The sequence below is a fragment of the Apteryx rowi genome, unplaced genomic scaffold, assembly GCF_003343035.1.
Source record: "Apteryx rowi isolate R43461 unplaced genomic scaffold, aptRow1 scaffold_482, whole genome shotgun sequence".
Taxonomy (NCBI): domain Eukaryota; kingdom Metazoa; phylum Chordata; class Aves; order Apterygiformes; family Apterygidae; genus Apteryx; species Apteryx rowi.
The window spans coordinates 536,205-559,761 of record NW_020450741.1 but is presented as its reverse complement, the minus strand read 5'-3'; the positions used below and the strand labels follow the sequence as shown (position 1 = coordinate 559,761).

General features: G+C 49.9%; 2 protein-coding genes across 2 annotated transcripts; one reads left to right on the top strand and one right to left on the bottom strand.

Annotated features, from left to right (window-relative positions):
- Positions 1-517: 517 nt before the first annotated feature.
- DAPK3 (death associated protein kinase 3) lies at positions 518-8,498 on the top strand. The gene is made up of 8 exons (XM_026078680.1): positions 518-737; positions 3,355-3,715; positions 4,069-4,198; positions 4,815-4,863; positions 4,952-4,978; positions 5,138-5,290; positions 5,720-5,765; positions 6,013-8,498. The coding sequence occupies exons 1-8, from the start codon at positions 676-678 to the stop codon at positions 6,553-6,555; spliced, it is 1,371 nt and encodes a 456-aa protein (XP_025934465.1). The 5' UTR covers positions 518-675; the 3' UTR covers positions 6,556-8,498.
- Positions 8,499-14,341: 5,843 nt separating this feature from the next.
- Positions 14,342-21,769, bottom strand: NMRK2 (nicotinamide riboside kinase 2). The gene is made up of 8 exons (XM_026078669.1): positions 21,628-21,769; positions 19,466-19,556; positions 18,002-18,050; positions 17,632-17,803; positions 15,939-16,010; positions 15,293-15,399; positions 14,820-14,905; positions 14,342-14,717 (listed from the first exon to the last, which is right to left on the bottom strand). Exons 1-7 carry the CDS (start codon positions 21,651-21,653, stop codon positions 14,820-14,822), a joined length of 603 nt encoding a protein of 200 aa, XP_025934454.1. The 5' UTR covers positions 21,654-21,769; the 3' UTR covers positions 14,342-14,717.
- Positions 21,770-23,557: the final 1,788 nt, after the last annotated feature.

The following is a 23,557-nucleotide window of genomic DNA, read 5'->3' as shown; positions in this document are numbered from 1 at the left end:
GGGGACCGGACCATGGGGTTTGGTGGGATGGGGCAGTGTCTGTGGGGCTGGGGGTGATGAGATGGGGCTATGCAGCCGGGGACTGTGCACTGGGGCAGCGGCTGTGGGGCTGGGTTGGGGCAGCGACTGCATTTGGGGCCTACAGGTCGGGATGGGGGTGGTGGGGGTTAGGGTAGGGGCTGTGGGTTTGTGGTCTGTGGGGTAGGGTGGAGGGCCAGGGGGTGCAGTGGATGCTGAATTTGGGATCTATCAGCTGGACTGGGGCACTGACTATGGGGGTGGGTGCTATGGGGTGCGATGCGAGGGGGGTCAGGGTGCAGTTCTGCAGGCTGTGGGGTGGGCTGGGGGCTGTATGGCCAGGTCTGTTGGGTGGGCTGGGGTAGTGGCTTTGGATTTGGGGGCTATGGGGTGGGCTGGGGGCGACAGGTGGTCAGGGATGGAGGGTGCTGCGGATGTGGGGGCTATGGGGTGGGGTAGGGCAGGTTGGTGGGACGGGCCAACGGCTCAATGCTGGTGGAGGTGCTGCGGCGTCACGTGCTGGAACCTAAGACCCCCGTTTTCTCCCCTCTTCAAGTGCTGATCTGAAGCTCCTCTCCAGCATCTGCCCCTGCATGTGAAATTGGGGAAAATTTCGGCTTTCAAAGGAGTGGCTGCGCCGCGTCGGGCCCTGCAACCATGTCCACCTTCCGGCAGGAGAACGTGGAGGATTACTATGAAATGGGGGAAGAGCTGGGCAGGTGAGCGGTTTACTCTGCTCCCGGCATTTCTCGGAGGAGCGGCCGCGGGTGGCTGCGCTCCTTGTGCCAAAACCATGCGCTGCCCTGGCCGAGCATGGAGATGCTTCTCCTGCCAGGGCTGCAAAGGTGTGAGCTTCGTCCTGCCGCTACAGACCTCGAGGTCTTCCTGTGCTGCCTGCGCCTCATGCCAGTTGCGGTATCCCTGGGACCGCCTCCGTGTGTCCAAGACAGCATGGTTTCCCCGGAGTGACGGTGCTGCTGATGCATGGCACTACTAGTGCCTGTTAAAATTCATTAATTAACATTAATGCTTGCTCCTATTTCAGCATAGCCTTGGCTTCTCCCTGCAGAGCTCCCATCGCATCCCAATTTGGTTGGGATTGCTGGGCTGCTGCTTGTGGCTTCCTGGCATTTTTTGTCCATGCCTYAGTGACTCTCTATGTGTGGGACAAATCATGGCTTGAATCAGTCCATGCAAATGGGATTTAATCATCCGGCATGTAAAAGCTCTGGGCGTGCGGGCATGCGTCTCGGTGTAGATTCGTTTGGCTCATTAGCTCAAATTCCCAAGCGCTATGTTAGCCCATGCCAGCTCCGTGCAGCCCTGTGCGCGTGGGCTTGCTGCCAAGGCTCAGGGTCTGCCTCAAATCTCTGCGGGTCCAGAGCGGGGCTTTCTGGGAGCTGCTTCTCAGGAGCCTGAAAATCATTGTTCAGGGGGAACTTTTCCAATGCCTTTGACGTCGCTTTAAAAAGCGGTTCTGGTTTGTTTTGTTTTGAGTCCTTTTTGCCCTTGGGGTCGTGTTTTGGTTGAGGTCCAGGTCTGAGCTGCAGGTGGAGGCTAACGGGGCACCTGGGTGCAGGTTTTCATCTGTGCATGGGATCAAGCTTGCAAATACGATGCTGAGCTGCTGCAGCTACCCTGGGTGGCTGTATGCTGTAGTGCCCTTGGGTCGCTCTGCTCGTTTTCTGCATCCTTTGCCTGCTGTTAAAAAAGAGAGTGAGGAAAAGGTTCTGGGGGGAGGCTAGCTCCGAGCCTGCCCCATGGTGCCTTCATGGCTCCCTGCTGCTGGCAAAGCCCGTGGGGAGCAAGGTCCGCATGCTGTCTCCCTTCTCGCTGTGTCCCCCTCTGTCGCGGGAATGGAGACGTGGCGGAAGGGGGTGAGGTTTGGCCTGGGGCCTCTCTGGGCTGGGCCTGCCCGTGCTTGGCTGCGTCCCTCACCCTGAGAGCCCCCACGTCCACCACGGTGTCTCGAAGTGCCCCTGTGGCTCGTGAATATTTCTTTGCCCATACGCAGCAGGGTGAGGTGGGGACAAAGTGACCTTCTTGCTGCGTTTCCCAAAGGGCATCAACTTTAAGTACTTAACAGCCCCGTTTCCCCCCTCCTCCCTGCGAGGGTTTGGCTGACGGGAGGTAGGACTGGGGGGCTCTGGGCTTGGCAGCGGTTCGGTTTGGTCCGCTCTGGCCCCAATCCGGGCCTTTTAAGGAGTGTTGAGTCCGGGTGAGCTGTGGCCGGTGACGGAGACGTCACGTCACCGCATGCTGGCGGGGACAGCCAATGGCCGGGACGTCCTGGGCCTGCGGGGAGGGGACAGGACGTGGAGCAGCGCTGGGGGCATGGAGCAGAAGCTCTTCCTCCTGAGGAAGGCCCCGTTAAAGGGCCCTTCTCCATCCCTGCGGAGGGACCGCAGGGTGCTCGGCCATGCGAGGGCAAGTTGTCCGGGTCCACTGCTGCGAGCCGACCCTGAGCGCGCTGTTACTTGCTGCCGGTGATGCTGGCCAGTGCCAGCAGCAACAACCCAACCCCCCTCTTAAAACACCTGTAAATGCAAAAAGCCCCGTCCACATCCCAGCCCTGCTGCCTGGGGCCGGTAGCAGATTTCCCTGATCGAAATATCCGCTGAATTAGGCTGTCAGCTCTGCAGTTATTCTTATTTCAGGCTTTTTTCTTTTTCTGCCCTGCCCATGCTCCATGAAAGCTTTGGTCAACTGGGGACCGCTGGGTTTCGAGGTCTGCTCTCCGATAGCCGCCCTTGCGGGCTGCAGGCAGGGGCTGCCCGAAACGTGGGCAGATTGGCATGTTTCGAGGAAGGACCGAGGGTGAGAATAGCATCCGCAGCTGCCTGGATACCGCTGGGACGGGTCTGCAGCTGCAGTGTCCTCGCAAGGAATTTCCTTCCTCCGTCCCACGCAGTGCCGCTCCATGGGGATTTAAGTGCCGGCTCCTGCTGAGCTGGGGTGGTGTGCGCGGTGGGTGGGATACAGGGCTGAGGAGCGAAACGACGTGGTCTGGGGTGCCCCAGGAGCCTGCCTGAGAGTCCCTGGAGGAAGGGCTTTGGGCTTTAGCCTGCTCTGGGCTCTGCTTTAGAGACTGCGTTGCCCCATCCCAATCCAGTGCTGCAGGAGCAGGGTTTTGCATGTGCAACTGAGCACAAGGGCTTTTTTGGCTGTGTATGGGAGCGCCCTGAACCCCGGCAGGCCAGGGGGAATCGCGCTTCCTCCATCACGAGCGCAGGGTCCCCACCATCCTCACTGTGTTAGAGACCCTGCTGTAAAGCGGCTCTTGGCACGTGCGATGCAGAAGGTCTTCTCACCTCGCCCCGTCCTTGCCTCCCACAGTGGCCAGTTTGCCATCGTGCGGAAGTGCCGGGAGAGGAAGACGGGACTGGAATACGCGGCCAAATTCATCAAGAAGCGCCGGCTGTCATCGAGCCGTCGGGGCGTGAGCCGGGAGGAGATTGAGAGGGAGGTGGACATCCTGCGGGAGATCCAGCATCCCAACATCATCACGCTGCACGACATCTTCGAGAACAAAACGGACGTGGTGCTGATCCTGGAGCTGGTCTCGGGCGGTGAGCTCTTCGACTTCCTGGCTGAGAAGGAGTCCTTGACGGAGGAGGAGGCCACCCAGTTCCTGAAGCAGATCCTGGACGGCGTGCACTATCTGCACTCCAAGCGCATCGCTCACTTCGACTTGAAGGTGAGCTCTGGACCCTGGGATGGGAGCTCTTGGCTGTGACTGCAGCCTGGTGCTTTCTGTTAATTCTCATGGGACATGGGGAGGCGTAAAGATCCCATATTTAACAGCTGGGAAGTGGAGACTACCATCTGGGCCAACTTCTGCTCATGTGGAGTGGTCGGGTTTGTGCTGGTGGAGTGACCCTGCCCGTCCATCGCTTTGGTGTGTGTTTGCGATGCCGGTCGCAGAGGCTGTAGCTCCTGCAGCTGTTTGGGAAAAGGTGCCCAGGGCGTTGCGAGGCTCCTGTGGGCAAACACGTGGCCAGGGAGCCGGCATGACCGGGGCCATAAACGCCTGCTCCTCTTCCTCTGCAGCCGGAGAACATCATGCTGCTGGACAAGAACGTGCCAAACCCTCGCATCAAACTCATCGACTTTGGCATCGCCCACAAGATCGAAGCAGGGAACGAGTTCAAGAACATATTTGGGACCCCAGAGTTTGTAGGTGAGTCCCGGGTGGGCGTTGCTTGTGCGGGGCTCTTCTGGGCTCTGAAAGCTTTGTCTTAGCCCTGGAGAGAGGCCCTGTGAGTCGGGAATGAAAGGGATATCAGGGCCCCCCAAATCCCTGCAGTCCATGGGGATGTGCAGGTGCTGCGGAGAGTGGCCCAAGGTCTGTCCTGCCCCACAGCAGACACTTGCAGAGGAGTACTCCAGCCAAGCACGCGACAAAGTCTCTGCTTTTTCTGTCTCCAGCAATCTGCCAGGTTTCACCTCTCTCTCAAACCACCCCTTGTGGGTTTTTTTGCATTGCTGACTTTATCCTGCCTGAACCTGTGCAAACACGCAGCAGAGCAGGCAGAGCAGCCGACCCCTCTGGAGCAGAGCAGCAGATGCCAAGCATCCCTGGGTTTTTGCCTCCCTACCTTGCCAGTGGTCCTGTGATTTGGGGAGCTGCTAGCGTGACTCAGCCCGGGCACAGCTGGCTGCCCCATGCCAGCCCTTCTCCCCCAGAGCAGTGGGGGCTCCCCTGGCTAGGCGGTGCCTCAGCACGTCGGTGGGGACCCAGTGGCTGGATTCTTCCCCCAGAATAAGTCTCTTCTCTCCCCTTTTTCCTTCCTAAGCCCCGGAAATAGTGAACTACGAACCACTGGGGCTGGAGGCTGACATGTGGTGAGTGAGCCCTCTTCTGCACACCTTTGCTACCAGGCAGTGTTGATCTGCTGGCTGCACCGTAACCTCGTCTTTCCCTCTCTTCCAGGAGCATCGGGGTCATCACGTATATCCTGTGAGTATAAGCAGGGTTGGGGGGATCGGTGCAAGAGCGGGGAGCTGGGACTCCCGTGCGCAGCTCTGCCCCGGCCTCGCTCACGGCCCCGGCGATGGCAGGGGCCGGCCCCGCGGCAGGTCGGCTGCTCGGGGTGGTCACAAGCCGCTCTCACCGCAGGCTGAGTGGAGCCTCCCCCTTCCTGGGGGAAACGAAGCAAGAGACCCTGACCAACATATCCGCCGTGAACTACGACTTCGACGAGGAGTATTTCAGCAACACCAGTGAGCTGGCCAAGGACTTCATCCGGCGCCTGCTTGTTAAGGATCCCAAGTAGGAGATCAGGAGCAGACAGGAATTAACTGGGGAGAGGGGTGGATGGTCCCTGTGTCCCTGATGGCCCATGCGCAGGCAGCCCTCATCTCTCCTGTCACCGTTGGGGTACCGAGCTGAGCAACCGTGACATCTGCTGCCACCCTGACTCATCTGCCTGAAGGCCATTGTCCATCTTTCTTGTGCTGGGAGTTTAAAAATCCTGCTTATTCCTTTCCCCATCTTCTTTAGCTCTTCATTTTCTGCCTCTTGTAGGCTTGTTGTAGGTTTGCTTCTGAGTACAGTGAGCTTGTCTGTCCATCTGTCTGGACTCATCCATTTAGCTGTGCCCCAAAGGTGGTAAAATCTGAGTTTTCCAGGCCCTACTTTAACTGGGAAAAGGGCAGCCAAACCTCTGTCCTGCTGATCACAGCCTTGCTGTCGTTGCAGGAAGCGGATGACAATAGCTCAAAGCCTGGAGCATCCTTGGATTAAGGTAAGAAGTTACTCAAGAGGTTAGGGGGATGTTTGTGAGCTTGCAGTTCTCAACCGCTCCTTTAGCCCAGTTGGAGCTAGTTTAGCCTCGCTGAAGAGCCGAAGCCCCTTGCACAGGGGCAGAGCTGGTGGCTGTGTTCCCCTGTCCTGGGGGTGGATGCTGAGGGATGAGCTGGTGGTCCCTTTCCCACCATGCCCCGCACGCGACACCTGCCCTGCGTGACACTGGCCGTCCCTCTCCTCTGCAGGTGATCAAGAGGAGGAATGTCCGCAACGAAGACAATGGCAAGAAGCCCGAGCGCCGCCGGCTGAAGACCACGCGCCTGAAGGAGTACACCATCAAATCCCACTCCAGCATGCCACCTAACAACACCTACATCAACTTTGAGCGCTTCTCCAAGGTCATGGAGGAGGTGGCTGCGGCCGAGGAGAGCCTCCGGGAGCTGGAGAGGAACAAGAAGTCCTTCCGGGAGGACATTGAGGCCCTGCTCTCCATCTACGAGGAGAAGGAGTCGTGGTACAAAGAGGAGAATGAAAGCATCAGCCAGGACCTCCGGCAAATCCGACAGGAACTGCAGAAGACAGAGGCCCTGAAGAAGCAAGCCCAGGAGGAGACCAAGAGTGTGCTGCAGGTGGCCAACGGCCTCAAGAGGCGCTACCGGAAGCTGGAGAACCACTATGAGGCACTGGCCAAGCAGGTGGCCTCAGAGATGAAGTTTGTGCAGGAGCTGGTGTGGTCCATCGAGCGGGAGAAGCTGCAGAGCGGCGAGGGCGATGGCAGCATCCGCTAGGTCGGGCCCCAGTGCCGATGGGGGCGGGAGGGAAGGGGGAGGCATGTGGCTGCCAGGCCCGTTGGGGAAGGGACACCAAGCCCCACACGGCCCAGCTTTGCTTATTTGCCCAGAGCAGCTTTATTGGTCTGAGTAGTAGTGGATTGCAGCAGCTTTTAGTGTAGCGATGTGGCTGCCCAAAGACTGTGGTCCCGACGTGCCGTCCCGGCGACCCCTGGAGCCTGGCTGTCTTTGGGCCGTGGTAGTTGGTCTTTCCAGAATCCTTCGTTTGTGCTAACGCGGGAGGCAGCGCTGTAGAAACCTCTGTGGCTCTGCCCCTTCCTCATCTGAGGAGCTGGTCCATTGAGAGCCTTCAGCAAATTCCTTGATGTTTCTTATCTCCAATTTTCGGGCCTCCAGCTGTCATTTCACCCCTGCACCTATAGCTGTCCAGACCCAGGGCTGTCTCTGCTCCAACTTGTAGCAGCAGTAGAGGACTTGAGCGGACAAACTGCCCGGGCTGGGGCTTGTGGTCCATTATCTTCATGTTTTTCTTTTTTTATCTTGTTTTCATGCCTCTGGATGCCGCTCTCGCCGCGCGGCAGCAGGCAGGGGATGCTCCAGGGGATGCAGAGCCAGGGGCGCTCTCCCAGCAATGCTGGGCACGGTCTCAGCTCACGCTTGCCTTTTTGTGGGCAGTCTGGGCAGCGGCTGAGATCCCCGGCCCCACGTCTGCCCTGCGGGTGTCCTCTTGGCGTCTCCTGCCTCTCGCAGGCTGTTCTGYGTCTGGGAGCCTCGTCTCTACCTGCTGCCCTGTGCAGCAGCATCGTCCTGGCCTTTGGGGTTTCTAGGGGGGGGAAATCTCTTTGAAACCCTTGTGGCAGCTCATCACTTGCAAAATCCATCTGTCCGCCCTGCGGTGCTTGCTCTCCCTCCCTGGGGGGTTTCTAGCTCTGTCCCATGTACTCCGAGAATTGCGTTTTTGTCGGCAGTTTGGAGGGATTTGGCCAAGCTCTGGCAGGTCGGGCCCTCCTCATCCTCCTCTTGTGCCTTTTCCCTGGGACTCCTTGGCTCCGGTGTGGGCGAACTGGCCCATGTGGAGACTCCGAGGTGCCAGAAAGGTCTTTTCCAAGYGCAATTTTTGGTTCCGTGTGGCCTTCTGACATTCCCGGTAGCTGTCCCCGCATTCCTCCCACCATGGCTTGCTGCAGGGTGATAAATACCCTTTTCATTTGCTTCTGCTTCGGTTCCTCCTTGGTGCATCCTCTCCCTCCTTCCCTGGCTCCTGCCTGTCCGCTGGGGTGCATGTGCTCAGGGAGGTGATGTGCACGGAGGAGAAAAATGTCAGAAACGTGGATTTTGCTGCCTTTTGTTGTGGCTCTGTTGTCGCTCCTGGCCGAGGGGGAGGAACGCGGAGCAGTTTGCAGCTCCCTCAGCTTTTAAGGCAGGGCACTGGGAAGCCCCCAGTGTTGCGCCTTTCCCCCTGCCCTTCTTGACGTGACCAAAATCCAATTCCCATGCGGACCAAGCGCACCCAGACCCCGTGGCCTTCCCCAGCAGTGCAGGAGCGCCGGGCTCTGCAGGGAGGGAAGGGAAACTCCCTGCCCGTCCCACTGCCCCTCGACGGGGAGTGAGCCCTTGGCGTGCGGAGACGAGGACAGGGCTCGTGCGGGCTGCCTGTCACTCCCCGAAATGGCGCATGCCTTTTTTTTTTCTTCACCCATGCCCATATCCCATTCCAGTTTTCCCTGCACTGGGTGCTGCGGTCGACCCAGCGGGGAGCAGCGGGTCAGGACCAGGTCTGCGAGGAAACGTGTGAGTGTTGCTCTCCCCTTTTGCGCAGTGCAGGGTCTCCGATATGCTGGTCCGCGGGTTTCGGAGCTCCGGGCTCGCCTGGCTTTGCAGTCCCGTGGGCTGCTTGGCCGGGCTCTCTGATTTTAACAAAATAAAGGTTTCTATACGAAGGGACAGGCGCCTCTTTTCATGCTGTGGGAGCGGGGAGGACGGTCCTAACCTGGGGCGCTTTTGCAGGCAGCTACAACTCATTTTCCTCTCTGTGTGCAGCCGGGGCAGAGCAGCCCCTGCACAGAGCTGTGTCCCAGCTCCTTGAACGCCTTGAACCTTCTGGGGAAGGTCTCTAGATGTTTGGGAAGGTCCTGGGGTTTCGGGAAAGATCCTGGGCTCTGGGCAAGGTCCTGGGTTCTGGGAAGGTCTTGAGGCTTTTTGGGGGGGGGTCCTGGGGTCTGGGAAGGTCCCTGAGGTTTGCAGAGGGTCCTGGTATTTTGGGAAGAACCTTGGGGTTGGGGAAGGTCTTGGGTTTCTCCGCTGGTTGGCCGCTCCAGGAGTGCGGAGGGGGTTTCTGACCACCCAGTGCCCACCGGAGCCGCAGCCAACATCCTGCCCAGCGCAAATTTGATTTTGGGGAATCACCGGCCAAATCCCTCTTTAAACAGGTAGCAAAAGTCCCTCTGGCCACGGAGCAGCTGTTAGAGGGGGCAGTGGCACGGGACGGGGGTTTCTCCCTGGGGGCTGTGAGGGTCGGGAGCCGGCACTGCCCTGCCATTAAGCGCCCAGACGACGCTCAGGACCCAATGCCCTGGGGTGTTGCCTTGATTCGTGGGCGCCTGACCTGGGGGAGCTCTGCAAACCCGGGCCCTGCAGCCCCGCGGTCCAGCACGAGGGCACAACTGCGTCCGGGCTCCTTCTGGCTTGGCAAGAACGAGGCTCCGCAGGAGGAGTGGGGCCCCGCACCGTGCCAGTGCCTGGGGCCAGCGCGCTGCTCGCTGACGTGGACGCGGGGTGTCGCTTTCGTCCCGATCCGCAGGGCACGTGGGCCAGCGGATATTTATAGTCTCCCCTTTTTCCGGCCGAGGCACCAGCAGCCAGCTCCCTCCTCAGGAGCCCGTACCAAGGAGTGACAGCATGACCGCCTGGCTGGCAGCATCCCCCCAGGGCAGAGCGGAGGGGGGCGGTTGCGTCCCCCGGGGCCATGGGAGCAGGGCTCGGGCAGGGTCTGTGGCCCCTGTTTGCACTGTCAGAGAGGAGCAGCACATTTGGGGCGTTGGGCCCTTCTTCCCCCTGCCGCCACGTCCGAGCGCTGGGAAACCCAACACCGCGGGCAGCGTTGGAGCTTGGCCAGGGAAATGCAGTGCTGGGGAGGAGATCTTGGAATAACCTGGCTCCAGAGGCTGGAGCAGGGCCCGGGGCCGCTCGGCAGCTCGGCTTGGGGGGCCTGGACAGTGTGTATTAACGGTTCGTTAAGAGCAGGGAGGATGCTCGAGGCGGCAGGGAAAGCCGATGGCGATGTTCCTGCTCCATGTTTCCCAGGGCGCAGGAAGCAAATGGCAGCTGAGGTTGTCAGAGGAGCCAGGAGGCATTGGAGAGGTCTTGGGGCAGAGTCCCATCATGGGGATGCTGCTGCCGGGTCTTGGCCCGCTGCGGCATTACCTGTCCTCGCCCTTGGGGGAGTATTTTGGGATCTAATCCCAAGTTTTGATAGTTCTCCCTCGCAGCCCAGGCACCCCATCTCCTCTTGGGCCATTATCCTTTCCCACGGACACGTCTCTCCGGATGAGGATGTGCTGAGCGCTTGCACCTTGCCCTTGTCCCGCTGTCTGGGACAGCGTGATCTACCCTGATCTGCTTTTCCGATGCAATTAATTAAGAGTTTGGCCATCTCCTCCCCCCGCTCCGGTGGCTGGCCCTGCAGTCACATAGCTCCGCTCCGAGCCCCGTGCCTTGGAGCGGGCTGGAGCTGCCGGGGTTTCCGCTTACACATGGCATCTCGTGCATGGCACGAAGGCACAGGGCGCCTAGCTCGTGCACGAGGACTCCGCGGTTGCTCCTGCCTGGCCAGAGTGGGGTTTGCACTAGCAGCAGGGTGCTCGCTGCAGGAGAGGAGCACTGCATTTGGTGTTTTTCACGCCGTATAGCAAGGCGCAGTCGCTAGTCGGCAGAGGTCGGGGCTGAATTAAGGTGGGGGTGGGATGGGAAGTGCAGAGGAAGCGGCTTTGCCCAAGGTCCCGCGGCTGAGCAGTGGGAGAGCTGGGAAGAGCACCAAGACGTCCCGAGCTGCAAGCCAGGGCAGGAGAGGGGGTAACAGCCTCCACTTGCATCATCATCATCATCATCATCATCATCATCATCATCATCATCATCATCATTGCACCGATTCCCAAACCCCTAAAGCCTTCTGATGTTTTGGGCCCTCTAGTTATAACTAATTTATTTTCCAGTTGCTGGGTAAAAATGCAGACACTGCTTTCTGTTGAGGTTTGCTTTTTGTTGTGGGTGTTTCTGGTCCTGTCCCTGCCACAGCACCATTAGCGTCGGGGTTGGAGTTGGGTGTTTTTTTGCCTTCCAGATTCAGCTAGACCCACGTACATTTAATCCGGCTCTTACATGGCACATTTTTTTGCCAGAGCCAGCGTGTGAAAGGATGTATGGAAATGCTGGCCCACCAGTTGTTCCCGAGCTATGCAAATCTGACATAGTGCAAAGGCTTACAGGATGCTTCTCATGCCCTTGGTTTCCATTTCACCGTCCTGAAAAGTTCTTAGAAGTTACTAGTTGATTTATCCTTGCCGGACATTGCTGCCATCTCATCCCTAGTCATCCTGAAGATATATACTCTGCTCCTGGAGGCAACGGTATTAGGAGATCTCAACCTGTTGGATGCACAGAATATCATCCCTGAAACTTTTATAAACCAGAATTCGGGGTGTTTTGGTTGCCCCCTTGCTCAGGATGATTTGGTCTGTTTTAGAGACTTTTGAAGTACGGAATACGGGGCACAAGTTCAGCAGAAGGTGGAAAATATGTGCTTTTCAAGGTGGCTGAGGATTTACTGGGGAGACAGTTCTTGTGCTGAGAGCCCACCGAGGAGGCTGAGGTGCAGAATTTGCACTCTCTCCCATCCCCTCCTGTGTAAGAGTGGAAATTCAGTCGTTTCCAAGTCTCTGACGAGTGATCAGGAGGACTACAGGGACTAAATACTTTCCAGGGTGGCTCTCAGAAATGTGAGGGTGTCCTGGTGCCTGGGAGGTTTCTGTGAAGTGAAATACTGTGGGTTTAGGCTTTGGCTGCCCTGCTTGCAAAGCGGGGCAAGCACCTTCCTTAGCACAGAGCCATGAAGCTGGGCTGGGCAGGTTGCAAACATGCTGGAATCAGTGCAAACAGAGATGATAGAAGTGTTCGGGGTTGTTTAGGCTTTGATTTTATTCTTATTTTTTTTGCTTTCCAGAGGATAGCTTGAAAAGAGGGCGATGTCTTTTGCCTTAAATGTCTTTGCGAAGGCAAAACTGTTCTATACAGCTTCTCAGGCGAGAGTTAAACGTATCCGTTAACACTGGGGGAACCCGTACAGAATTTCTCCTATGTCAAATGCCGCGGGGGAGCTGAGGATGCTTTTTCCATCAGCAGGCAGGGCTGCGTATAACGTCGAATGAACACACGAGGTGCCGGTGACGAGTGCCAGCGCCCTGTCCCCAACCCAGGCTTTCCACTGCTTTGCCATTGACAAGAGCGCCCCAGCATGTAACAGCATAATTACAGTTTTGTCAGGCTCTTTGGGCACGCATGGAGCTAGCAGGGGTTACCGACAAGGGAATATGCCTTTTTATATCATATATCATTAATTATATATCATTAATATCATTATATATTTATATATCAGTCTAACACAAGGACGCGGTGGGAGATCCGATTTGCTGGCTAGTTTGGTTCCTGACAGTCTTTAAAGCACTCTTTGAAACAGGTTGGCTGATTTTTAGGTGACTTCTTGCTAATCGGTGGCAGCTGCCTTTCTGGAGCAATGTTTCTAATTAAGGCATGCCCAAAAAATCTGAAGGGAGCACTGCTGACACCCTAGCTAAGTTATTTTAGTGGCCAGAAGATTGCCGCACTCATCCCACGTGAGAGGTTTTGTACTTGAACATCGCGAGCATTCAGATTACTTTTACGTGTGGTGTGCCGCATGTGCTTTAGGACATCAGTTTAATGGCACTTCCTATCTTTAGCCAGTGTATTTTTATAGCCGGTTGAAAGATCTCCAGCGCGCTCACCTATCTAACCACAGTATTTAAGCTCAATTAGTTAACGGGCATAAAGAAAACAGGGAGAGTTATTATTAGCTTGGAGCTAGCCAGCAGCCAAGGCTGACACCGCTACCAGTTCTTTATTAGTTTTGCAGTTCCTGTTGTCCTGGGCACTCAGCACATGCGACAGGCAGATGTTTCCCTGGGCAGAGCAGGTATTAGCATATACCACATCAGAGCAGATGGGGTAAAGATGAGAAAAAAAWATATATATATATTTTAAGAGAGCTTACCATTGTGTTATTCGTGTTTTCTATGGGGCTTCCTGCATGAAGGTCACTGTTTTCCTAATATGTGTAGGTCTGCCTGAAAGCCTCATGAAGAATACAAGTTGTACTGCTCTTCATAAAGGAGGAAACTCAGGCAGAATGGTTTTCTTTTCCATTTTTTTTCTCCCCAAGGCCTTAGAAAGTGTGCAATAATCAGGAGACTAAAGCTCTACCACGCAGTTTTGGTTCAGGAGCAATGCTGTGCTTCCTTTCGAAAGCTTGTCATGCTGGGTAGTGTTACTCCACATTATATTATTTCAATCTTCTGATGCTGTTTGCCTAATTACTTTTTTGTGCTATCTTGTTTGGAGTGGAAGGCTTTTTTATCTCACAGTAATACTGAGAAAAATTCTATCAACAGAAAAAATAAATAAATCAATAAGACTACATTTCCACTGATAACTTAGTTTTGCTAAAGAGGGAGGACATGAGTGAGTTGAGCGGTCTCAGGATAAGAAATCTGTGTACAATCTATGAACTTACCAGACAAATTTGAAAAAGTAAAACTACCTCCTCTACTTACATCTTACCAAGTAGTAGCATGCTATTTGGCAGTTTAATGCATTCCCCCCCCCCCACAAATTTTATTACCTATTTGGGTATAAGCTCCTCCACAGGACACACCATTTTAAACAGATTCTGTAGTGACATAAAGGACTGCTTTATGCAACCTATCATATAGATTTCTTATAACATGTTCACATTAAGTTAATTAAAAGTGCATTGGTCAATTCACTGCAACTGTACACTTACTCCAAGAACATATTTAAATGCTTTTCATTTCAAATCTGAAATTAGGATGGCATTTTCAGCACTAATTCCTGAGCAAGATTTCCTAATCCAGCACAGTCTTACTATTAAGCTGCTACTCCAGCTCCCTGAGAAGTCCCACCAATTTGCCTTCTGGGTTTCAAATTCAGGATTATGGCAGCTTTCACTCTGGAAGTTCAGTTAGCTGGGGAATTGAGGACCAAGTAACTTTGGATTACAAAAATGTAGAAATACAGGCTTCCGTCCAAACTTCTCACCTTGGGAACACTTTACTATTGTGTGAAATGGGCCATAATATCTTCATGTGCTAATTTGTTTTGAGCATAAAGTGAGAAATGTCGAGCAGTTGTGAGGCTGACATAAAACTGGTTTCACATCAGCACTTTAAAAATATCTGAAGTGCTGGTCCTCTCCCCCAGTTGGCTCGAAGAATTGTACTGTGGTTGGGACATGACTCACTTGAACTGTGTTTTCAGGCTAGTGTTATCACTTAAACTTCTTTGGTATCTATCTATCACTTAAGAATGCACAGGTATGTTTAGGTCTGGGATATGACATTTCAAATGCCATGTTAAAAAACATGGGCTGCTGTTGTGTTTTGGGGGTTTTAGTGCCTATTTCTACAGCAGAAAAAGAAAAAACCCAATATATTAAAACAGGAGCTTAAAGATGAGATTTTAAGTTGATTTTTACTGAATTCAAAGGATGGCATTACAAACAAGCCATTACATAAAGGCTTTATGTCTGCAGAAGTGCAAAAGCAGGAGAGTCAGTTGTTTTCCAAAGGCAGCTGTTACTTGTTCCATTATAAAAATGCATTTTCCAACATACATTTAAGCCAGTGGAATATAAAATAAGAAAATTAAAAAAAAAAATCCTGTCCATCACAGAGTTGTAAATAAGTTATCTTCATTTTTCAATTATATACAAAAGATACTTTCCAAAGGACAGTATAGGAAGAGTTTACATAGATAAACCCTAATTCTGACTTCTGTCTAAATACTATTTACATCATTCTGTACATGGGTCTTTCAGGTCTTCAGAGACCCTGAAAAGCAAGACAGAAGAGTATGACTATGCAAGCATACGAATGCGTTGTTTCAGCAGTCAGTCCCTCACATTGCAGCCCCTCAAACAGATACTTATTTACCTATAAGCAATTTAAAAGCTTGTTTTGAATATCTTCAAAGACTTGATTGTAAAGTTCATCTCTAGACTTCAGTCCATCTAAATAAACTGAAAGAAAAAGACTGAATCAGTCTGTAGGTTTCCAGTCAGAACCAACTATGTAGATTAGTTTTGAAATATTTCATAGTGGATTGACCCAAACAGCAACTTGTTTTCCAACTGGAAGACAGAACCCCCCCCAAAAACCCCTGTCCCACTAAATCTCTTATCTTATGATAAAGAATGGTTTTGCTATAAGTGGTTATAATCTAAAACAAAGGGAAGATCTTAGTTACAAAACTGCACATATTTATCTGAACAGAAGGTAAGCCAGGATAGCAACTCTGGTAAAAGAGTGCCCTGTATTATTACAAGTTAAAGTTTCCTTGAATTAAATTACCGATTTCCTTAAAATCCAAAGTATAATGCCAAAGGATTTGTATTTGAGAGACTTACCGACATCAACGCCACTGTCCTCCATTTCCTTCCTGTGTTTCAAATACATGGGCCAGACATGTCCATCAAAGAGACCCGGTGGGTCAGGAACAGTATAGTTCCTTGTACTGCAAATATTGAAGTGGAAAAGAACATTAAGCCTACCAGGACTACACTGTCTCTGGCACAGCGCTAAAGCCTGAAGTTAGTCTGACAACTGCTCGGTTGCATTTATGTAAAAGCTGACTGTCACAGTCCAATTTCTCATCAATAATTGTCTGCATTTTACTGCTAGTTTATTTAAACATCCAAAATAAACACAGAAACTACAGGTAGCCTATGGTATACATGAAGGCAAACAGTTGCTAAAGGTTTACTGATGCTCATGAGTGAAGCATGCAATGGCCCTGATCCTTCTGCACCTCTTAATGGATGGGCTGATCTTCAAACCAAGAGAGACAGCTAGATCTAAAGATTTAGTAAGTGCCATATGAAAACCTTGTCCTCTAATTGACGTTAAAATTTTCAACCGTAATTCGAATTTCTAAGTGACACCAATCTATCCTATTAATAACGGGCCGGTAGCCTGAATGCTTGCCTCTCTTGCCTTTAGTAGACAGTCTCTATGGGAAGAAGGGATTAGACTTAGGCCAAGCAATCTGCTTACCTTCTCCTTCTTTTGCACTCATCGTATGGAACTGCCAAGTAGTAGCGTATGTCAAATAGGTCTATCAGTGGTCTGGGATAGGGTGGAAAGAAAGAATGTGTCTATTTATTCTTTTCTGACAGAGAAAAGTGACAAATCACCCCTGAAAACACTATAGAAATCTTTCTGCTTTGCCTGTATTTTTATCTGTTGTAGATAGCAGAATTTAAGTGTTTTCATAAAGGGATAGGTAATGGATGATAGGTTTACTAGTAGTATAAAAATGAAAAATGCTGGTTTTCATAGGTCAGAATGGTATGCTAGGTACTTTTCCCACCCAAATACCATGCCACAAGTTATTGTGGGGGACCAGACACAGGCTAGGAAGACCTATGGTATGAACCATGACAGTTTTTCTATAATGTATCATCTCAAAATCCACTTGCAGCAGACCAAAGTTTTTATTTATCAGTTTAATATGAACCAATTTATGAAAAGTCCAGCCCGTTACACAGAAACAAGCTGCCAAAATGTGCGCGGACACACAGATTGGACACAAGGCAATTCATCACCTCGTGCTCTTTTCAAGAAATACAGGCAGTTAGTTCTGCCTTGCCTTACTGAATTGTAGCCCTCTTAGGTGGGGGAAAATAAACCTATAAAAATCATTAATGCAAATCTGATTCAAACAGCTAGTTTGAACACTGTGGGACTAACAGATTTCTAAAGGCCTGCTGATGGTTGCATAAACTTAGCATAGTATCAACTGAGCAAGCTCCAGGGCCATGAATACAATATTCCCTCTGGACTAAAGAGAGGCTCCTTTTAACAAGAAGGAACACTTCAGAGATATTTGTAACCTTTAGGAAGGATACTTCCCTAGGGAAAGGCCAAGAACACCAGGCTCTTTGCCAATTCAGTCTTTAGTTGGCCATTCTCAGTATCCATAAACTGAGGAGACTGCCATTTTCCACTGAGTTCGGGAAGCCAGAACGGTGCTGCTTGTCTCATGGTACAGCTTATAAACAACTCCGTTTTGTCAAGTGTCACGCACAGCTTTTTCTCGCGAAACACTTTTGTAAACAAAACTACAGTTTGGAGCCAAGAATCTTTTGCAAGTTATGTTTATAGCATGCATTTTTCATATTTAGATGTTGGAAATGTACACTCTCTTCACTGCCAGTCTAGTTTTTCCCATCTTCCTACCAAGCGTTTTTTTCCCCATATAAGAACGGGAAAGAAAGAAAGTCTTTGCTCCAATGTACAATTAATTGCAAAGCTCGATTTAGTCCCTGCTAAACAAGCATATATATCACCTGAGAAAACTGTTAAATGTCATGACAGATTCCATATAGTAAATGGAGAACTGATTATTTTCTTGTTCTTATCGATGATCTTTTCAGTTCACAGTTTAGGCATGGTGGTGGTAGAGCAAGAGGGAAGCCTGTGCTTTTATTGCTGCCTCGGTAGGTACAAGCTCTGGCCTGAAGCTCTCCAGGTCCTAGCATACTCTAAATGAGAGCTTCCTACATTACTTTGAGAATGTCACCTTCTGCATCTCAGCTTTACTGGCAATAGGGTGAGAAAAATCCTTACCCGTGATACCTCAGAACAACACGGGAAGGGTATATTAGTAGAAAGGGGGTTTTTAGCCCTGGCACTAGTGATCTAGTGTTCCTCACTGGCAAACCATCAGTAATTCCCCAAATCTTACTTGTAATTATAAAGCAGGAAGCCTTCAATGACCAATATATGGATATCTTTGGAGGCTGGCTCTTTAGAGCCAGGCGTAACATTCACCCCGTGGGAACGGGCAAACTTCACTGGGTTCTCAATCCATGCATGTACAGTGCTCACCATTGCCTCCATATCCAAGGAATCCAACACTAGTTAGAAGAAAGGGGGGGTGGGGTGGGAAAAAGGTATACAGTCAAATACCATGAACCACAGAGATTTGAAATTATAATGTAGAATGAACTTGTAAAATTGAAATTGCATAAATTTACTATTAAATCTTTAATAATTAAAAAGAAATACTTAGAAAAATATACATTACTGCATCCTATAGCGAACACTGCTCTTACCATCCCATTGTTTAAAGCCGTCTTCCCCGACTTCTATTTGATCTTGTGGCTGAAATATAGTGAGCAATAAAACATTGCTGCAAACTCAGCGTGATCAGCTACCTAAGATCCGATCACAACCTGGACACTACTGCAATACACAACAAAGCAAGTGTTCACTTAAAAACAATTACAGACCCTAATGGTATTAAATTAAAGTTCCCATCTTTCACCAACCCCAAGAGCTTTGAAATGTTTTCTTGGCTCAAGTAAGCCACTTTTGACAAAGAATTCTAGGTTAATATTTTGGCTAATACCAAGTTGATTATAGGCCCCCTGTTTATAAGTAAACATATAAAGACTTAGTATTTAAATACAGTGTTAAGTAACTGTTAACATTTACATGCTCAATAATTGGTATTTTAATTCCTTCTAAGAGTTCTAATAAAAAAAAAATGCAGGTCAGCATAGCTTAAGTTTTGGTCATTTAATTACAGCTTTGCTTGCAATAGCATTTGCAAGTCAAATGTGCCTGTGAGAAGTCACATTTTTATGGAAAGGTTAAACAGAATTCTACCTCCTTTACTTCAAAGGCTCATATTTGACTAAATTTGTGCATGAGGCTTATAGCAAAGAAGTGCTTCCAGCTTCAGTGTCTCATTCTGTTTAGCATAGCATGTGCTCGTAGGAAGGCAYGACAAACTGACCATACAGCTGCCAGTACTGGAACACCTTGCGTGTTGGGGGGTAACATACAAATGCCTCAAGTGTGTTACCTCGTCTCTTGGACGTTCATGTACAGTGGGGTCCAACTATATTGGAAGTAGTATGAAATGGTTGCAGCCTACAGGATTTTGCAGTATGGTTCTGACACAGTTTCCCCTGCTGCTTTCCCAGCATTGATGCAGAAGGCACCGAGATCAGCACGGGTATTCTGTACTGATTTTAGCAATCTTTGAATCGGGTTTCTGATAATGAGCTATTAAAAGCTCAACCAATACCCAGCATAGCTGCCTTCCCATATTTAAAGCACTGCAGGTTTGTGTTTGTCATTAAAAGAAGCAGTTTTTTTTTTTTTTTTAAATAAAGCATTACATGGAAGCAACATTCTTTTCTAAATAAAATAAGGATGGAAAGCCAACATGGGGAAAATAATTTGTACAGAGTACGTTTAAATCAGCAGCTTGATTTAAAGGTAGATGTGTTGTTAAAACTGAAGGAAATGTACCACAGCCGGTCTGTGCTCAGACATGCTGACTTCCACTTCTGTGGAAACCAACAGACACTGACATTTGTAAAGGCCAATATCTCCTCACCCATTCAAGGCCATTCAAAACTGGTAAATCTGCTCCTCCTAAGTTGTCAAAACTTACTCAAAACACGCGCACAAATACATACAACTTTTAAATGGGAGTTACTACAACTTTCACTAAATATACCCAGGCAACAATAACTATTTTAAATGGGGAGAAGAGTTCAGCTTACCTTGAAAAAGTCATCTTGGTGGATGACACAGCAGTTGGGCAGTGCTTTGATAATTCTGTTGGTCAAAGTGGTTTTGCCACCATTGGTCACACTAAACAGAAAACGTGAGGTAGAATCACAAAAACTGCATTAGAACCAGGGTGCTAAGGAAGTGTGAGGTATACCTATTGCTAGGCTATAACTATTCTTCAGTGGCTTGTGCTTTATCATCTGCTCTATCTGCTTCTGTAGCATTAAAAGTAAGTGGGTGAATTATCTTAATACACTTGGTGAGGTGTTGTCAATACAGTGTATGTGGACAGTGTCCTGAACACCTCAGTATGACTTTTAGGAGCTCTTTTCTGACCCAGGTAGAGAGATCTCAAGTAACACAGAGGGGAAATATCCTGCTTTATTACACATAAAAACCCAAGCATGTTGCTGCCTCGGACTCCCTAAAGGAACTCCCCCGGGACTGCAACTCCAGGTACTTGCTCAGAAGGGGAATCCTTCCCACTCCTGCCCTGCAGCTCTCCCACCTGCACGCCAGCTTCCCCCCTGCCGGAAGGGGCGAGCGTCCTCCCCGAGGGGCGTCCCGGCCCGTCCCTTTGCCGCGGCAAGGGGCGCAGCGCGCGCGGCGAGCTGAGGAGCACGTTTGAATTTCCCGCTTCGACGGCCAGCGGGCGCGCGCTGGCCGCTGATTGGCTGTGAGCGGCCCCCCCTCCGTCGCCGATAACCGCCCGTGTCCGGCGCGCGCAGCCTTGCTGCGGCTCGCGCCGCTGCTAACGGCCGCGCCGGCGCCGCTTCCCGCGCGTTTAATGGCTCCCCGCGCTGAGGCGCCAGTACCGCCATTTCGGCCGCGGCACCCGCGCCCTGCTGGCGCGGGAAGCGGTAGCCGGACTCCTTCCCTGCAGAGTTTCTGAGGAAGCGCTGGAGAGGCCCCTCGACCTTCCCTCCCTTCCTGAGGGCCATTTCCCCGGCAGGGCTCTTGCGTCTTTGCTCGTAGCGAGTCTGTCTAAAAGCTAGGGGAAGCCGCACACGCTGTGGCCTCAAGATGGAGGAGTGCGCTGGGCTCCTCCTGCTTCTTAAGTCCAGCAGCTATCCTCCCTGTGCTCGGTCAGCCTCACTTAGGGGGCTTCGGTGACCTTCCTCACCCTTCCCCATCCACCTTGGTGGCCTCTACAACATCCTTGGTTAGCAAAACCCTGGGCATATGAAAGAAAATGAAAGGGGGGGGGGGCTCCCCATTGATACATCTGCCGAGGGCTTTTCCCTTGCAGTGCCCCAGCCACTTGAAAAGCAGATTTCAGCTATCTTCTGACATTTATTGCCCTAAAACCTTTGTGATTTAGGAGGCTTACATTCATAGATTCATCAACTTAAAAAATCCACCTCCTGAAAATAAGGCATGCAAGAAGTGCTTTAGAAAAAACTTCCTTAAATTAATTATAAATGAGGCAAGCTCTTTTCTTCTCTCAGAGGATGATTCAGACTTTCTTGTACCTGCAAAACCTGTTTTTAATAGAAGAGATCTGAATAATCTTCCCGGCCAAATGAGAGAGTTGTCAAGTCTGAAAGTGCTCATTTCTCATCTGTTTTTCAAAGTCCATAGAAATCCCACACTTTCCTTGAACTAGCATTATAAATCATAGCCTTGGCTGGTGTCAGTGGTGCAAGCTCCTCTGCAGTCAGGGAGACTATGCCAATTTATATCAGTCACCGTGTCCTAAACACACATGCAGACTCACTTCCAAATCTTACTTAGCTGGGGAAAAGAAAAGCTTTTCTTACTACTTCCCCCCCCCCCATTTGAAGCAGGATATATTTTTCCCCCCTCTGGGTATTTCACTGAAGCTTTGAAAAGTCTTACTTTATATTGAAAGCATCCTTTTTCACGGTTGAGGCACACCATTCCCTTAATTTTACCTGCAAGTTAGTTGTAAGACTGTTTTCTACTACAACATACTTCCTGTTACTATGTAAAAATGCGCTATATGCCACCCTGCAGAGTTCTCTGTACTATGTAAAAGAAGCATGAATTATAAATAGTAAGTTTCAAGCTGTATCTTTTCTAGAGTTCTGTAATATTATTTTATAGAGACCTACATAATCTCCAAGCCTAAAATCATCTTACAACAATTAAACATGAAAAAAAAATATATGCAATATTAATAGCAACTTACCCTCCAATACCTATGATGTATTTCATCTTTGTAGAGTTGCTTCCTTAGCAGGAATGTGGCAAGAAAAAAGAAATTAGATCAGAAATGCTGAAAGTTAGAGCAGAGAAGAATTATGCCTGATCCTTTCCCCCCCCCCTTCTCTTCTTTCCTGCCTGTTCCCCTCACTCAGCTCTGCCTGCCTTTACTATTTCATTGAAGAAAAAGGCGGGCTTGCCTTTAATTTATAGAGCCCCGCTGCAATGACCTTCCCTCCCTCTCTGCCTTTCCCCGCCCCGCCTGCTGATGGAAAAGCCCTATGACTATCATGAGCCCCAGATGTCATATTTTAGCGGCTGGATGAGCCAACCCTCTGCTGGGCACATTGGGTCATGCGCACTGCTGCTGCACCTGTTTCTGCACCCCTCACAGCCCCCCACTCCGCTGCCCTGGCTGCCTTCGTTATAAATAGCTTTTTGGCACGCTTGCCCTTTGCCTAAATTAGTAATGGGGTAGGTGAAAATGTCACCCCTTTTTACATTTCCATTGGGAGTTCTGGGGAAGGGTATGGAGGTACATGAGGATATAAGTTAAATATCTTGATTTTTTTGCCTTGGAAGTCACGCAAGCTTTCTCTCTGCCTTCCTTTTCATTTTCCCAATTCCAACTTAATTGTTTTAAATGCATCCAGGAATGTAATGAAAAGAATTTTTTGTTGTTGTTGTTTCTCTAAACTTCTAACAGGGAAGGAGTGGGGACTCAAAAATTTTTTTTACTGCTTTTAGTGAAACAGTTCAGAGAAAGGAATATGCAGAGGAAGATGAGCAAATTCAGTTAGACCATCATGTTTTGAAATTTTAGGAGGAACATGCTGAATCTGATTGGGCTTATGCCTCATATATTGACACAAAGTCATAAAATGGTTTGCTATACTAGCTTTCCTAAGGGCCTCCTCCTCCAACATTTGCTCATGTAACATAGCACTTCTTAAGGTAGGTTAATTCCAGCTTGACTGCTTGCTTGAATAAATACCTCTCACCATGAGCATGCATTGTAGAACCTGTGTTTAATTTTCATTGCTTCAGATGCTTTTAAAACCAGGGCTGTCCTCATATCGTAAGTTAGATAAAGGCAGAGTAAAATCAGCAATGGGTCTGAATGTTTTCAGAGCAACACAATGATGTGAAGTATATAGCATGCATTTTTAAATAATATCTTGTCCAATAGAGCTTGAATCACCAAAACCATTGCATCCTTTTATTCTTCCTTTTTATAAAATCAAAGTATGGAAGTATTAAAAAGCATACAATGGTTTGTAAAATCATTTAAAAACTTAGTAACCTTTTTTAATACATAGACTCATAAATGTACCAGTATGTGGTGCTTTTTTCATTTTCTTTGTAGCTTTAGTGTCTATAGATCTAAATCTTGCATTGGGCCGATAGTATTGATATACATACGGATCGTATACAAAGAGTATTTGTGAGGTGTGGGGCTTACCCCTTGGCTGAAGGTGATTTCAGTGGTTTGAGAAACTATTGTCATGAGGGTGCTGTTTTCACCATACCCTTAAGTGTAGGTGAAAACTCTTTCTAGCTTTTATATAGCCCCTTCATCATTTGCTCATGAGCTACAAAGTATTGTCCTCTGAGCTTTTCAGCTGCGCACAGTGTAAAATCGATATATCCAGAATTTAACCATCCAGAATCTGAGGAAAGAGTTTCTGAAGGAGTGTTCCTAAAAATCACTTTCCAAGGGATGCATGGGGTGCTGTTCCAGCTGTGTAACTGTCAGGCCTCAATATTGTTCCTTTGGTGAAATGGTTTACGTGCCTCACAGTATACAGTATATTCAGAGCCATTTAGCCAAGATGTTCCATAAGTAATACAGTGTGTATAGGAATATATAGAATACTGCCCTTCTAGCAGTTTATGGCATCTCTTTTGGCACACCA